This window comes from Dermacentor silvarum, chromosome 3 (assembly GCF_013339745.2).
Source record: "Dermacentor silvarum isolate Dsil-2018 chromosome 3, BIME_Dsil_1.4, whole genome shotgun sequence".
NCBI lineage: Eukaryota > Metazoa > Arthropoda > Arachnida > Ixodida > Ixodidae > Dermacentor > Dermacentor silvarum.
This window is the reverse complement of record NC_051156.1, coordinates 86068772-86085637: the sequence shown is the minus strand read 5'-3', so window position 1 is coordinate 86085637 and position 16866 is coordinate 86068772. Positions and strand designations below refer to the sequence as shown.

Below are 16866 nucleotides of genomic sequence, written 5' to 3'. Positions count from 1 at the left end.
CATTGTGCTGTCATCAGATCGTTGTTGCCACCGTGCCGTCATCAGTCATTGCAGTACCGTCATTATCATGCTGTTGCTGATTGTTGTCGTGCAACTGTCATCGTGTCATTGCCATGTCAGCATTGTGCCATAGTTGTTGTCGATCGTCATCATTCTGCCATTGTCAATCACTGTTACCATCATGCCATTGTCAGTTGTCATTATTGTCTTGCCATCATTGTCATCGTGCTGTCATCATTATTGGCGTCATTATGCTATTGTCCTTATTGCTACCAGACTGGTTATCACTGTGTTTGCTGGCACTTAGCTATTTCATTTGAGTTAGACTCCATAAACTTTTAATGGGAATATACACATTAAGGATAGATCTTTGGGCAATGCTTTCCTTCGGTCAGTGTGTCATGACACAATCCTGCTGAACAAAAAAATATTGTTGTCTTCGAACAGGATGTAAACACGGGACTTTTCAGTTATGTGTAGGGATGGGCGAATAGTGAATTTGAGGTTCGAAGCGAATTCGAAGCGAATAGTGATTAGGTCAAATAATTTCGAATTGAATAGTTCGAATAGTATATATCACATATCACAGGGATAGCGGGGCGGCGCGCGGTCGCGCAGGCCGTATCTTGAAAGCGATCTGCGTTGGGGCAGAGTCTAGCAGTGTAGGTGCGTCGGCGGCTCGGAGCTTTCTGCGTGCTGTGTGTTCTCGGCGCTCAGTTTGCGTTGAAGCGATAGACAACAGCACGAAGGTCACTTCGCTCGCTTCTCCAGCGGTGCTTCCACACGCCGCCAGCGTCTGACAGCGCGTGTCCGCGCTCATCGAGTCTGATGTGCCACAGCGTGTACCAGCGCGTCGGCAACATCAGCTGGAAAAGGAGAGTGCCGGCTTGGCGGGCTAGGCCAGCTGCAGCAAGCGGCAGGATCAGATTTGAATGAAGGGAGGGGGAAAGGTCATGCCCGTGGCGGCAAGATCGCCAGGTCGAGGGATGCAGGGCCGCCTTGCACACGCACGCACACATGCACACGTGCGCTCGCTTCGCATTCCATCGCGGCGGAGAAGGTGCTTCCGGTTGCTGCTCGCGCAAAAATGACAAAATTTGAGGCGAAACCTCTAGGTGGTTGAAGGGGAAAATTCGTTATATTGAGGGGGGGTCTCCCGCTGCCACTTCGTTACGTAGAGGTCTCAAATACATGTGCTTCTATTGAGTAACGGCGGGGAATCGAAAAACTTCGTTATATCCAGGAATTCGTTATGTGGAGGTTCGTTATAAGCAGGTTTAACTGTAATAGTGTAATGGATGAGCAAATCCTTTTGCTATTTTGCACAAAAGCAGTGCAGAAGCTGCAATTCTCGTCATCTCGTGACTGATTGGCTCTCGCAGCGGCGATCGAGGCTTCGTGACTTCCTTTGCAGCACGGCCGCGGCGAGCGCCATCATTTGCGACATGCTTTGCACTACCGCGCGCACATCCCGATTATTTTTTTGCCAGTAAGCTGACCGCCAACAGATCGCATGTCCATCGTGCTTGATCTTGTTTGCTCTCAAAAGCAAGGAGTATGGTAGTGTTTTTTTTTTTTTTTTTTTACATGTGGTGCAGTGCTTGCTTTGCTTTGACAAGGCATTCACGTTCTCTAAAGAGAAGAATGGCTTTATTTTCTTTTTTCTGCTATCACTGTTACCTGGTCTTGCCTTGAGTCATTCTCAGCTTGTGGCAACTGCTTCTGAATGTGCACGCAGAGGGTGGTCTTGTTCCGCAAGTATGTGACCAACGAGAAGGCGGTGTTGGGCCTCACCGAGTCTGCCTGCGCACTGTCCCAGTCCACACTCATCACTGTGCACAGGACACGTATCGTCGAGGTCAGTATGCCACAATGGTGATGCACGTTTTATGCATGTGGACCCTGTTAGTCCTTCGTTCAGAGTTGCAATGTTGGTTCAATGGGGCCTAGTCCACATCTGTGGTTTGAAAACATATGGACACAGAAAGACTGTATTTACCCAATTTTAATCAAGCCCAAGTTTAATGCACAGCTTAAACGTTCAGCATAAAGAAATTATGCACATCTGAGTATAATGCGAATTCGACTTTTATTACAAGAAAAAAGAAGTACCATGCCTCCAGTTAGAAGGAAATAAAAAAGTATGCAGAATTTATTTTCTCACAACGGAAACTTATTTATACCTAATCAGGGGGTCGAACAGAGAAGAATACTGCTTTGGCTCAGCTTCGGTACGCTCCGATTTTGTTCCGGTTCAGTTCCAGTTCGGATAAATCTGAACCAGACCAATTCGCAACACTGAACCGGCTCACGAACTGGTTTAGTGTTGTCAGGAGATGAAAAAAATGGGGTTTCTGGCACACGGGAGACATAATCAGTGTTTGTTTACACAAATATCAATGAAGCTTAATGTTGTACAGCTACAGCAGCCATACACATAAACACGGTCGTCTTGGGCAGTGTTTCGCAAGAGTGTGCCGCACGTGGTGCGGTGCCTCGATCCATCCTCCCTCTTACCCGTGTTTCCTTTTGTTCTCATCCGTACTGAGTACGGACAGAACTTCTCATCTGTACGGACAGAACAATAGAAATTAATAAGAAGTGTTCAAATAGAAAAAATGTTCTAATTGGATCGTTAATACAAGTATTTGAGAAAAACAACCATCCAATATTGACTAGAATACAGTAGAACCTTGTTGATACGATCTTCACCGGAACCGGAAAATAAAGCGTATCATCCGGGAATCGTATCATCAAACGTATTACCCAACCAAATTGTATTTTCTAGAAAAGAAATAAAAACGTATCATCCTGAAAAACGTATTAAGCAGAATCGTATCAACGTGGTTCCACTGCATCGAGTATTTACAATTTCTAAAAAAGTTAAATGAAAGATTTCGTGGAGCCTGTTCGGCAACAAAAGGCTTGTTTACGTTATTTGATACATGTACACTCTGCTACAGTATGATCGCAACTGGTGCGTGATGACATTGAAAGTAATAAAAAAAAAAAAAGAACCGAACGTCCTGAATACATGTAGTAGAGCGCATAGTGCTCATTGAAAGAGCGAAAGGCAATCCTCTCATACTGCGAATTATTTTGAATGAATACAGACTTGATGAGATTGGTCAAAAATTAAGTTTATTTGTTGAAATCGAAACAGCGAATTCATAGGCTGCCTAAGACATGCTTACTCAGTGGCTGGCAACTATTACGCATAAGTGACGTGTGTTTGTCCAGGAACTCGATCGTCTGTGACAACCTCCAACAGCCAATTCTTGAATCGAGACTGTTTGATGCATATTAAAAATTTTGAATATTTGCAGACGTCTGGTAAAAAATACTAGTATTCCGAGATGCACAAATTTGTAAACACAAATTCTCATGGTCAAAACCGAATTATCGTCAGGTTTATTTTTTTCCTTGTAAGTATCGCTTTACAATTTAGTAACATAACATTGCAACTGAGGATGCAGTATAGATCCGGGCATTGAGATGCCGAGAATGCCAACAGCATTGGGTCCGATTTTATTTTACTTTGTACGCTCTTTCGAAGCATGATGCGCTCCACTCAGATAGTTAGGGTAAACTTTTCGCATTGCAGCCATCACCGTAATTCTAGTGATAGTCTTATCGAAAATGAGCTATCGGAAATCAGCCGAATCAGTAACGACTAGGGGTGTGCGAATATCAAAATTTTGTTATACGAATATAATACAGATACTTAACTACAAATATCGAATCGAATATTGAATAATAATATGCACATGCAATTATTTGCAAGTTTGGTTATTTAAAATGTCGAAACATTGCAATTACATTGTCAATGGTAAAAAATTTGACTAGTAAGCTATTATACTAAAAGATTGCTTATCTTGCTCAGTTTATCTTAGGAAATTGATTAATTCGCACTAGCTGTCTATTCTTGTCAACCTATGCCTTATTATACGGCATCAAATGCCCATGAACTCAAGGGTGTTTGAACCTGTGCCAGCCATCGCTCATTGTATTTGCTGTCAAGCAGTAAGCTCAGGATAGGAGGTGGCACTGCAAAATTAACAAATAAAAAGGCAAACGCTGCGCTTACACCCAGCCAAAACGATGTGGTGCTGTACAATTTGCAATGACTGTTGCTAGAAAAGAAATGCAAGAAAATTTTTTCTTTTTTCCAATATTTTGTACCACATGCAAGCAGGACTTCTGCAGCACAGCTTCTGCAGCAAGCCCCTTCTGTTGTTTTTCTTCAGTGTGAGGCATTTGACTGACTCGCTGTTGTCGAAGTACTGCATTTGCTAGTATTCAGCGCAACCACCAATATAACGCGAGGCATACCAAATTATACTACAGGAAGTAGGGAGAGAGCAGCTTCGATTGCACAAAAATAATCTTTTTATTATAACTCCAAGTAAGCATCTGTGATGCATCTGCACTCGTCTAGAGCAGCAACTTTTAGCGCACTGCGATGCGCGCAGCAGTCGTGGTAATGCCTATCGTGGAACACCCATCACCTGTGAGATGTGTAATGCAAGTCCTTTTACATTTTATTGCGAAGCGCATTTCTGCCGTCACTATGGACGTCGCTTTAAGGCTCCGTATAAAGCCCAAACACGGCAACATCGTCGCTGCGCGCCCTACGCTGTAGGTGCAAGCGAAAGCTTGTGAGGCAGAAAGGTGGGGCGGAAGCGCATTGCTTTTGTCGCGCACGTTGGGGGAGGTGAGAAAGGGAGGGGTTTACTTGGGCGACGGCCGCCGTATCTTAAAAGTGATCTGCTGAGTGGAAAAAGTGCGCGCCCGCACGGGCCTCATCTTCAAAGCGATCTGCAGTCAAAGTGCAACTAGCACTGGTAGCTTCGTATGCACTGTACTTTCAACGTCTAGTTCGCGTTGAAGCGAGAGACGGCGGCACGCTCGCTGCTGCTGCCATGCCTCCTCACTCAGCGCTCTGACAGCGAATTTCTGCGGTCATCGAACGAGATGTGTTCATGTTTACCAGTGCACGCGTTACACCGTGCGTGTTAATTTAGTGAGTAAGCGGGGCCGCACGGACAAACTGGCTCGCAGCCTTATCGAGTTCGAAGATGCTCTCGTTGCGACAAGGCCGCCACGGCGGCAAGTGAAGATTACCGATTTTTTGCTGCCTACCCGCAAATAAAGCCTGTCTGAGTGCATGCGTTGAGCATGGTGACGTGGTTCTTTTCCGGCCGGTAAGTAGCCATTAAACTGGCATTGGTGTTTAATTCATACATCGTTTAGTGCGTACCTAAACGTTGTTCCCGGCCAACTACGTATTAACAAGGTTTGACTGTATACAGCAGGCAAGTCAATTTGGTTCTTCGTTGACTGCGAAGCTTTACCTGGTTTCTCAATAAATTGCTCTCTTTGTTGCCCCTCAGGATGGCTATCAACAGCTGGCCATGCTTCCTCCTCAAGGCCTCAAGGGTGTCATCAGGGTGCGCTTCATCAACGAACAGGTATGTTGATGGGCCAGCATGACTCAGCACATATTAATAGCAGTTTTCGGAAACTGATATTGCCTTACTTCATGCGTTAAAAATAATAAAACTCACGTAAGCAAGTGTGTATCAAAGTTCGGATTCATTTGTAATTGTCAAATACTTTTTGGATACTGCGGTGTTCAGACCTCCAAATTAAGTCACCAGTACTGCAAGATCTTAATATGTAAACTGCTTCAACGAGTGTTCTACAACTTACTATTTGCAGAAGTCTCGGAGGACCGTTACCATTTACTGCATGGTGTGGTTCTACAATTTACGGTTTGCAGAAGTCTCGGAGTACTGTTAATACAGTAAACCCTCGTTAACTCGAACTCTAATATCTGGCATAATGGTCAAGTCGAGATTTTTTCTTGCCACAGTGTCAACTCCATGGGTTTCTCGCCCCTTAGTTCAAAAAGCTTTTGTGTCTGACTCCAGATATCTCGAAACCTCAATTGTGAAAATACCAGACACACTACTTAAAGAGTTCTGTACTTCGTGTGCATCTGCGATATCACCAGAAAGGGAAAACAGGATTCTGCAACCTTGGCAACTTCTGATTAATAATGTCAACGAACTTTGGGACATGCCTTGTGGTTGCGACCAAGGAGGCTTTAAAAAAAAAAGCATTTCTTTATTAGAGATGACATCCTAAAAGTGAAGCCGGGTCGCTAACATCTTCCTAGAGGAATTGAATAACATTGGCTTGTAGCAGAGAACATAACACATTCTCTTCTTATTTCTTATGGCTTTTAAGACTGCGAATTTTGCCGTGTAGATACTGCTTGATGTGTTTCTGTGTGTAACTGGTTTTAGGATGAAATTTGAACATCTTGTCAAATTGTATGGCAATTAGCCTAGAATATACATCAGCAGAGCAAAAGCCGTTGAATTATGACGTATCTCCAGCTAGCGTTCTTTATTTATGCTAGTAAAACCTCGTTAATTCGACCCTGGTTAATTCGGAAAATCGGTTAATTCTGACTTGTCCTCTGGTCCTGGGCCGGTGTATGCATTATTCAATGAAATCAAACTCTCGTTAATTTGAGCTTATTTGGCTGTACATTGGTTAATCAGACAATTTTGGGAGCTCGGCGAACAAGGAGTGCCACAGCGTCCAACCCAAACGAAGCGACGGAGTCCGCATCACCATAGTCATCAGCTGAAATCGTATGTGAATTACAGCAATGCTGGAACTCTTCGTGCCTATTTGTGTCTTTAAAGCCTGTATTCTTGCATTTACCGCCACACACAACACCGCGTTGGCTGCGGACTTTCACAATTGCGTAGTCGTCATCCACGATTGCGTCGATAGCGGCCGCGGTTTTCTCCGCAGCGGTTGCAGCGAAGAGTAGTTTAGTTTTTACTTGCTACGCGCTTCGGCTGCATGCCTAGAAAAGTGCGTAGGTGCCATCCATGATCGCGTTGATAGCGACCGGGGTTTCGTCCTCAGTTGTTGCGGCGAATGCTAGTTTCGTTCACACTCGGTGGGTGCGTCGGGCGCGTGCCTTCAGCACCACAACGTCGCCGTTCATAATCGCGTCTATAGTAGCCACGGTTTTCTGCGCAGCGGTTGCGGCAAGCAGTTGTTTCATTTTTACTCGCTGCAAAGCTGTCGAGGTTGAAGAGCACGGGCTACATCGCGATAGTACAAAGTGTGTCGCAAATGAAGGTGTGCGGTGCAGCCATGCCGCGAAGAAAGTCACGAGGCCTCGATTGCCACTGCGAGAGCCAATGAGTCACGTGATGACGAGAATTTCAGCTTCCGCTCTGCTTTTATGCAAAACAGCAACAGTGCTGACTCATTTCTAAATAAAAGCGCATTGACGTACCATATACACTCGTCTAAGGGCCGCACTCTTTTTTCACAATTTTGACGAGGTGCGGCTCTTGCACGTGACAGAACCTTTTGGTCAAAATAGTGCCGGCGCAGCCGGTGACTTGTGCACACCCCCCGATCTTGTGCACATCTTGGCTCTAGCCATCTATAGAAGCGGCACGGGGAAGTACACAGCGCGTCAAAATTCGCTGATGCGAGCGCACGGCGTCGGAGCACCGAACGCGATTGCTTCTTCGTCGTAAATTTTTTCCCCAAAATTTTTGGCTGCCATGTTGGGGGTGCAGCCCTTACACGGGTGCGGCCTTTACACGAGACTATACGGTAGTAGGCATTTGCTTTTTGTTTTCTGGGTACCCTCAATAATTCGACATTCAGTTAATTTGGGCATTTTTTGCGGTCCCGTGAAATCCAAGTTAAGAAGATTTTAGTGTAGTAGGAATCTGCGGGGGCTGGCCACTTCGGAAAATTTGCCGTAGGTTGCCAGATGACAGTTCACATTCTGCTCAAGACTGTAATATAGGACGAGGGGTGAGTTCAGCTTGCTTTTTTTCAAGTGTTTTGCCTTATATTCTGGTTTATATGATAGCTCTCTCTGCCTCTTTTGCCGTTTTTATGACTGGTGATTGGCGGTCAGTGGTTTCAACAGAGGCCCCGATGCAAAGGGCTCGCGCACTCACCTTTTGGGGAGCGTTCATTGGCAAATGCCAGCCATCATAGCTCTTTGAGATGCACCACTAGAGATGTACTGGTTAACGACTCTGTTGTTTGTGGAATTATGTAATAAAGCAACAAACGCTACCGAAATATCCTCACTGAAATTAATATTTGTCATCAAGTGCACCATCCCTTTAATAAAGCACATAGCTTTCTTGAAGTGTCAATTATTCATTTACATTGACAATCATCGTCGATGGTTTCTGCACATTTCCACTCTGAGCCGAGCACGCCTCTGCATATTGCACCACACCGAGCAAGTCCATATCAAAAAGAAAGCGCGGCCTACATGAAAACCTGACTAGGAGTCGCGCTCGTAGACATCCAACCGTGGTGTTTAAATCCACACCCCAGCAACGGGTCTCTCTGAGTAACAGATACTGATGTCGAAGTCTGTGCCTTTGCTGGCTTGCTGGCGGCATGCACTAGCAGCAGTTGCAGGAGCCATAAACATGTAATGGCTGTCATGTTTCGTACAGCCTTTTGCCCTGCCATGCACGGGTTGCTTAGGCAACAGGACAGTGCTGCTTGCACTTGCTTTTCCCCCGGCAGCCACAAGCGATCATGATGGCACCACGATCGATAGCCAAGCCATGTGGCGCACATATTCTCTCCTTGTTCTTTCTATCTATCATCACTCATGCGCCCGCTCGCTGCCACTTTGGTGTGGCCTCAGGCAAGAGTGGTGAACTGGGAGTTGAGGCTTTGTTTTACAGCAATGCTGTTAAGGTATTTTTGAGAACATGTTTTTTTTTTTTTTGTTCATTTAAGCACAATGAAGCACAATGACAAGTGCAGGACAGTTCGAAAATGTTAAGGATCATGTTCTGTTCTTTTAGGAAATGCTACATAAAAGCCATGTTGGGCTTATTTTCCTGTTCTGCAGAGTGTGACAGTAAGCGTTTTTAGGGGAGGACGCTTCTGCCCTTGCATGTAGAATTTTTGGAGACAATTTTATTCCTGTTTCTCTGCAGCTGGCATACATTGTTCCATCAGCGTAATTTGAAAAGTGAACAGGAAAGCTTATCAGACCACCTATTGCATGGGATAAAAGCACTCTGTAGCCGGTTTTTAAGCATAGTGTACTCCTGAATGTATATTTTAGACCCTGAGTTATTGAACTGTTACAGATTCAGGCAAATTTGAAAACGTAAGAGTGCATTGCAGTCCTTTTCTTACTTGTTCACGTTTGTATTTTATGCTGATAGTAGCACTACATACACTTGCCTGAATCTATCACAAATGTGGTATTCTTGTGCGTTATCTTCACTTAATTTTAAGTTTTTTTTCATCAATACGCTGTTATGTGCATTGCACTGCAGGGGCTAGATGAAGCAGGCATTGACCAGGACGGTGTGTTCAAGGAGTTTCTCGAGGAGACGATCAAGAGGGTCTTCGACCCTTCCCTCAATCTATTCAGGGTGAGTGCAGCATTGTCTCTGTTTGTTCTATTCTCTGCGGAATTCCAATGGGAGTGGGATGCAAAAATGCTTGGGTACTACACTGCAGGCTCGTGTTGAAGAATTGCAGGTGGTGGAAACTAATCCTGAGCCATTCCACCCATATCCCATGCATTGCTTTGGGTTGTTAACGGGACGCTAAAGGGCAATTAGTTTAGGCTGATAAATTATTCTTTCAATCTTTTTCCATTTATGTGGCTGGGAAAGGTTTATTATTACTGCAGAAAATATATGCCAAACTTGTACTTTTTGCAGTATTTTGCTCCCTGTGAGCTTTGAATGTGCAAAGCTGGAGTTAAGGCTGCATGCATATTTTTTTTCTTTCTTTTTTTCTTGCTTGCACAGCCCCACCTCCCATGCACTACCTCTCAGTTGTAACAGTCATTCTATGCCTTTGACATGCAGGCCACCTCTGAGCAGAGGCTATACCCATCGCCCACATCATACATCCACGAGAATCACCTGTCCCTATTCGAGTTTGTGGGCAAGATGCTAGGAAAGGCTGTCTACGAGGTGAGGCATCGCAACTAGCCTTTTTTCCTGAGAGCTAACGCCCCTGCCATCGTGGTCGAAAACAATTCCACACGGCAGTACTATCCAGACAGACATTTTTCTTTTGTGCTAGGAGCGTCCTGCAAGGTGTGATCGTATCTTCCAGGTGAAATGAGAAAGGATTGTACAGGACAAAACCAGATGATAAGGGGATAGTGTGCCAAATCATGTGTGTTTTTTTGCATGCGTTTGAGACAGAATGCCACATTTCGTCATTTGTTCTCCACATGAATCCAGCACATGCTTCTTGCACAGGTCTCTTCTCTCTAGCTCTCGCGATTCGTGCAAGTGCTCTTTGTGTCGAGGAAAACAGCTTGACTACTGCTGTCACAACCTCAGTACAGTACAATACAGTCGACTTCCATTAATTTGGCTCTGGACTTTTTGGTCAATTCAATCCTGACCGAAGGTTTTGGCCAGCGCCCACGCATTTTTGAAGGTAAAATTGCCCTTTGCCGGATAAATCAAAATTGAACAGTCAGTATGCACACTCCTGACCCCTATAGGGACCCCGATAGTGCAACCCCTTTAGTGGCACCGTCTGTTTCGGCATAGCTTAGGGGACAGTGAATGCCTATTTTCAGCCCGTCATAGGAAAATTTTCAAGCAATAGCCATAGCTCACAGTGTCTCATTGCAGTATTTACCTGATTCTAACGCACACCTGTGTTTCTTTTAATGAAAATTGGGCCAGAAATTGCCTGCTGGGTGCAATCGGACAAGAGACCAAGACCATCTTTGCAATGGTCGTATCCTTTAACACATAACGCAGATGTATGCGGCGGAGCTGACCTTCAAAAGAAAACGTGGCAAAGCTGACATTAGGAAAACCGACCGTCATTGTGCAACAATTTATCTAGGCCAAAAAGTCAGGTGCATGTTAGATTTCTACTTTGGTTAGGAGCTTTAATGTCACTTCTACATTAGTTTTCTACTTTTGACACATGGAAAGTGGCCGCGTTTCATTCGGGGGCATGTTAGAATAGGGCAAATGCTGCCAAATAAATCAGCGGTGTGGTTCTGGCATTCTTTTCTGCATCTTGTTTAATTTGACCCGCCGGATAATTCGATCAGTTTCATCAGTCCAATGAGGGTCGGATTAACAGAAGTCAACTGTATTGTGTAATCGCATGTTTGTGCTCTCTTTCGTAAAATGACAAATGATATAGTGGTAGCGACCCCTTGTGTGCACATTGGCTGGATGCTGTATAGCGAGCATGACAGTTTTATTCTTGGCATGTCAGCAGCATGTTACTCAAACTAAGACACCTGTGGCTGTGGCTCAATGGCTCTGATGTTCTACACTTAAGCGCAAGGCCATGGGTTCGATTCTAGGCCAGCGGTTACTGGGTCCCAGAATATAAAAATGTTCACGCACCAGTCATTGGGCACATATTAAAGCATGCCAGGCGGTCAGAGTAGATCTGGCGCCCTCCACTGCAGGGTCTCCCATAGCCCCTGTCACTTTGCGAGGCTGAACCCGATCAATCGATCGATCAATCAATCGTATTCCTTTGTTTTGACTAGGGCATAGTGGTGGACGTGCCGTTTGCTTCCTTCTTCCTGAGTCAACTGCTTGGCCACCAGCACAGTGCCCTGTACAGCTCCATTGACGAGTTGCCCTCGCTCGACGCAGACCTCTACCGGAGCCTCACTTGCGTCAAGGTACTAGTACATTCTGCATACACAATGCCTCCAGAAAGATCCAGGCAAGAGTCAACAACAGTTGCCATTTCAGCCATGCTTGCTTCTATGTCTGTCTCTCGTCTGTGTGCACTTGAAATGTTTTATTGGTGTCAGATTTCCACCTAAGCCATTCAAGTAGGGCTGTGTGAATACTAGTATTTGAAACTTTCGGAGAACAAATCAATATTCGTAAATATGAATATTTTTCAAATATAGCTTTAGAATATTTTAAAATGTAAATAATATGCTATAAACATAAAAGTGGAGCAAAAGTATGATAAATTTTATCTCTGCGGGCATAATATAGGCATAATACATGCGAGTACACAGGCCCACATGCTGTGAAACATATAAGTGAAGATGCTCATCGCAATTGAATTGGCAGCAGTAGCTGTGAATGCAGTGTGCAACAACCGGGAAAGAGCTTTGTCGGTGTCGGAATAAGAAACTTAATGCGCATCTTAGTTTTCACGTGAGGCGGGCCGGCGAGTATTGCGGGGAAGCTGTTGTGGCAGGTGGCTAATGTTCTCGATCGTAGGAGCCTTGTGCCTTTCCTTGTTTACATGGGCTATAGCGGCTGGAAAACATATTATACGATCACAGTTTGGCAATTTACTGAACGTTGGTGTCGAAAGATTGCGTTTTCCGGGAACATTGAACTGGTAAAAAAAGTGTAACTCTATTAGGGTCACTTTTTGTTCTCGATCACAAACGTTGGTGCTGGGAAATAGTACGTAATCGGATTGTATCAACAAGTTTCTGCTATGTAGCGGAGTATCCAAAGCCAGTTGGCAACCATGTAGCGTAAACGCTGTTGTACCCACTTTATCGAAATGAATGTAATACACAGTTGGCAGTCCTGTAAGCGCAGCAGTATCGGATTAAAGTACTGTCTGCTCCACTCATATCCGTCATTGTCCAGTTCTGTTGTTACATTTCAAAACACAACGATGACTTTACACAAGGAAAGCTTGTCTGATAATTTTTATATATGTAGGGTGTTCTAACTCCAGCTAAGGCAGCCATTCCTGCTACAAGAAATCAAAATGCTTATTTTACTAGTTATCATAATTAATAAACTTTTTAAATTACTTTACGGCACATATTTCAATCTACAAGTTGTGGCTAGTCAGTTTGCTAGGCATTTTGACTTGGAACAAATTCCGAAGATCCCACCGGTTTTGTGATATGCACCGTGAAATTTCCGGTAAAAATGCACTGTTGTTCAACTTTAAACAAAAATGTTTTATGCGTTGAAGCACAAAAGTAACTGGAACACCAATGCATTTCGTCGGACACATTGATAAGTAATATCTCGAAACGGGTGCCATACTGAGAAGTCGTTCCAAGTGGATATGACTTGCAAACTCACCGGCTACGATTCGTAAGCTGAAATATGTGCCATAAAGTGATTAATTAAGAAGGTAGTGCAATTATGTTAATTATTCAATTCATCAGTTTGCTTTGTCGTAGAAGTAATGGCCACCTCATCCAGTAATTTAGCTCAAGGTTGAAATTGTGCTAGCTGGCACAGGCACTATTTAAAAATTTGGCGCAGCGAAAAAAAAAAACTTATCTCGTATGTTAGTGATAACACTGCTATCTTTTTCATCCCCTCGCTTGCATGCAGCACTACGAAGGGGATGTGCAGGACCTGGACCTGACCTTCTCTCTCAACGAGGACTGCATGGGCAAGCTGGTGACCCACGAGCTGGTACCAGGCGGCAAGGCCATACCAGTCACAAACGAGAACAAGCAAGTGCCAATTTCCCTTCATTTATTATTGGAATTGCAATAACAGGGACACATGAGGCACGATAGCGGCAGAGGCGGTGCTGCTACCATCACACCCTCTTGGTATCAACAGCACATACACAACCAGCGCCCTGAGTGTTAAAAGGCCTCCAGAGACGCACAGCCTATTTGGCTGCAAAAGCAACAAAGCCAGGTGAACGCACTGTCACGCTGTATCATGGAGGAAGGAAACCCAGGAGAGGCCTGGGCTAGCACAGACGTATTGGAGAAGTATGGTGGAAGTCATGTGCTGTTTTTCGCAAAGGAGCACTGGGACGGGTACCCCAAATGTCAACGTTGTCATAGCAACCGCGCTCCTGAAGCTTTTGCTGCTGCTCTCGGTCTCTGAAAAGCGAGATTAATTTTTTCCGCCGGTGTCTTTCTTGCAGCACCTTTTTTTCGCCAAAAAATCTGACTTTGGAGTGCGGTGTGTAAACTTGAAAGTTGAGTTTTGGTTCTGCGAGTGTGAGTGTTAGCCAGCAACAGATGCACTCAAGCAATCACAGCGCCAGTCTTCGTCGTCGTCTTCAACGTGCCACAGCAAAACACAGGAGCGCATCTGCACCACACACTTCCGGCAGCTCGTAACAATGCAAGTTCAAATTTCGCGCCCATCTACTCGGGCGAGTTGCAGAACCCCTAATTGGAGGCGCTAAGGGAGATGGCACACCAACATGGCTCCTCTTCCGGCTTCAAAAACGTGACGTCAGGGCCTCTCCTTTTTTGTTTCTTTCCTCCATGCGCTGTAATCAGTCAGCTCTCTCGGAGTCAGGGCAGTGCTCTGTCTTCGAATACAAGCATGAGTATTGCGTGCACGCACATTAGCATTCCTGTTAAGCATCTGTGCGCATACCACACCGTGGTGCATACACTGGTCTGGGTGAAATGCACAGTAAACGTCAAACTGCATCTATTTAATCCTTTCATTGGGCACTGACAAATGTAGACAGTCTTCCATCTTTGAACGCCTGTAACGGCGCTGCCACCATTCATCATCGTGTCAGCATTGTCACATGCCTAGTATCTGCCAAGACACTGTTCCTGCTGCACAGCCGCAGCTTTCCAGTCAACTGAAGCTCTTGACTTTTGAGTACAGCTTTGTTGGATTGAGATTCGACAAAATTTACTACTGGTGCCGTTTTTAACACTGACAAATCCACTGTGCAGCTATTGTAGCTTGCAGGAATAACAGTGGATCCCAGTGACATCGGTAGAAGTGTTGTGGCCGGTGGGCTTGACTGGTTTCCATTAGTGTTTCTTTTTCAGTTCAGATTAAGCTGTGCTGCATAACCTGTGGCTAAGAATGAGAGCACACGGGCAAACACATTTAGGTGACAGCTCCTGTCCAATTTTGTTCTTCTGCGCAGCATGAGTGAAAGAGATTGGCAAATGAAATGTTGCACGGTATGTCTTGTGCATTATATTGTCATGGGGCTGTGACAGTGAAGAAGCTGAATCATTAGCAGAAAGGTGAATAAAGAATTTGACTCTTTATCAAGCGAGCTTGTGCCCAGAAAGCAGTTGGTGACAATGGTAGCGGTGAGCACACCTGACGTACATTGAATCTACTTGCACGGCTTAGGTTGGTGCAGTACACGCATCACCATACATTTGAGAGCGATCGCTAGTGCTCACGTAGATTCGAGAATGTACAGCGTTGTCACATCATTCGTGCAGTCTGATTAAATGCGCCTTCTTACCATCGACTCCATGACAACGTTCATGCAGGTTTAGATACAGAAATCATGTCATGCGTGTGAGTGATAACTTGAAAACAACAACAGTTAAGTAAAATAGTCATTACCAGTGAATAAAACAACAAATTGCAGTATTGGAAGGGCTTCAAACACAGCTCTTACGGTTGCCGTGTCCAACCGTGCAGACAGGACCATGTGTAAAGGCATCTGTTTTCGGCTGTTGGAAGATGTGCGAAAGATGCCTCGCTTGCCTATATGCTACTGAAATGTGGTTACTGCCAGCCTTGGAACTACCTATGACCTCTGCCATCATCGGGCGACATGCAGGATCAGCTATATGCACCTGATGGCCCACTTCCGGATGCACTCCCAGATCCAGGAGCAGACGGCAGCCTTCCTGCGCGGTTTCAGGGCCCTCGTGAATCCCGAGTGGCTGACGATGTTCTCGACACCCGAGCTGCAGCGGCTCATAGCGGGCGACAACACTCCTGTCGACCTGCAAGATCTCAGGTAGCCAGATTTGCCTACCATCACAGAGTTGCAATTAGGTCAATCATTAGGTCAGTGGTTTTCCTCTATGGATGCATTAGAGACTCTCTTGTACACCACTACAGGTGGTTTAGTGGGCATTGGTAGTGTTAAAGGGCCTTGCAGTATATGTTATGAATCCTTTTATTTCGTGCTTGGGCGGCAGTGTTTTTTTGACCCCAGAAAACTTTCAGCAGTGCGTTTTGGGTACCCAAGCTTTTTCCCGCGTAGTCAACAACAGATACTGTCAACCACATAACTTTACGGATCATGAGATCTCAGAAAACATTAGATTTCCAAGCAGCCTGTAACAGTAGCCACTAATGTCGTACATCACAGTGTTGTTCGCATATATACTAGTAGAAGCTGGAAACCCAAATACGAGGCTGCAGAGATATTCAGCGTTTGTCCTGTTGTCTGTAAACTTCCGTGGTCAGTTGTATATATCCTTACCATGTTCAGTTATAAGAAATCCTCCTTGTGCATCAAAACTTGTGCCTTTCCAAGTAAAATATATTTGTCAAAAAGCTTTTAACTGTATTGCGAAATTGGTGCCAGCTCGAGGGTCATAAATGCTTGCAGGCTAATCACTTGTACTCTCTTTGTTACCCACTAAATTTGGCAAGCTGTTTCAGTGGGCAAAACTGGAAGTCTTTGGGACCTGTATGTGTAAACATTAAAAGGTTCTATATAATCTAGATTTGGGTTAAGTCGCTAGGCAATACTGTCATGAACATTTGAGTAAGACATTATTCATGTGTGCAGCTGCAAGTGTGCAATTTCTCTCAAAAGGGTCCTTGCACTTTCCTTGAAATTTTTGAAAGCCTCCTTCATTTTTTTTCCCTACTCTTAGCACAATGGCTGCTGGGCAGATTCCTTTGTATGTTATAGTTGAGCAGTGCCTATGGCAAAACCAAAAGCAAAGAAAGTTTATCACTGATGAAGCCCAACACCATCTGATGGCAGAGAACGAAATCATGATGCTGATGATATGATCTCCGAGATGAGTCGCACCGCCCGCCTTTGGGGCCAGACTGATAAAAAGTAGAGGCGGCAAACGTAGGCTAATTGGTTATTGTTCATGCCTACCACTTGCACACG

At 44.8% G+C, this 16866-nt stretch overlaps 1 protein-coding gene across 1 annotated transcript in view; it reads left to right on the top strand.

Moving 5' to 3' along the window:
• LOC119445559 (ubiquitin-protein ligase E3B) overlaps positions 1 to 16866 on the top strand; it is a 98995-nt gene that overhangs the window by 63545 nt on the left and 18584 nt on the right. Inside the window, exons 19-25 of the mRNA XM_049663403.1 lie at positions 1739 to 1858; positions 5394 to 5471; positions 9372 to 9470; positions 9915 to 10022; positions 11588 to 11725; positions 13377 to 13501; positions 15565 to 15747. Coding sequence (XP_049519360.1) covers positions 1739 to 1858; positions 5394 to 5471; positions 9372 to 9470; positions 9915 to 10022; positions 11588 to 11725; positions 13377 to 13501; positions 15565 to 15747 — 851 coding nt within the window. The remainder of the gene's footprint in view (positions 1 to 1738; positions 1859 to 5393; positions 5472 to 9371; positions 9471 to 9914; positions 10023 to 11587; positions 11726 to 13376; positions 13502 to 15564; positions 15748 to 16866) is intronic.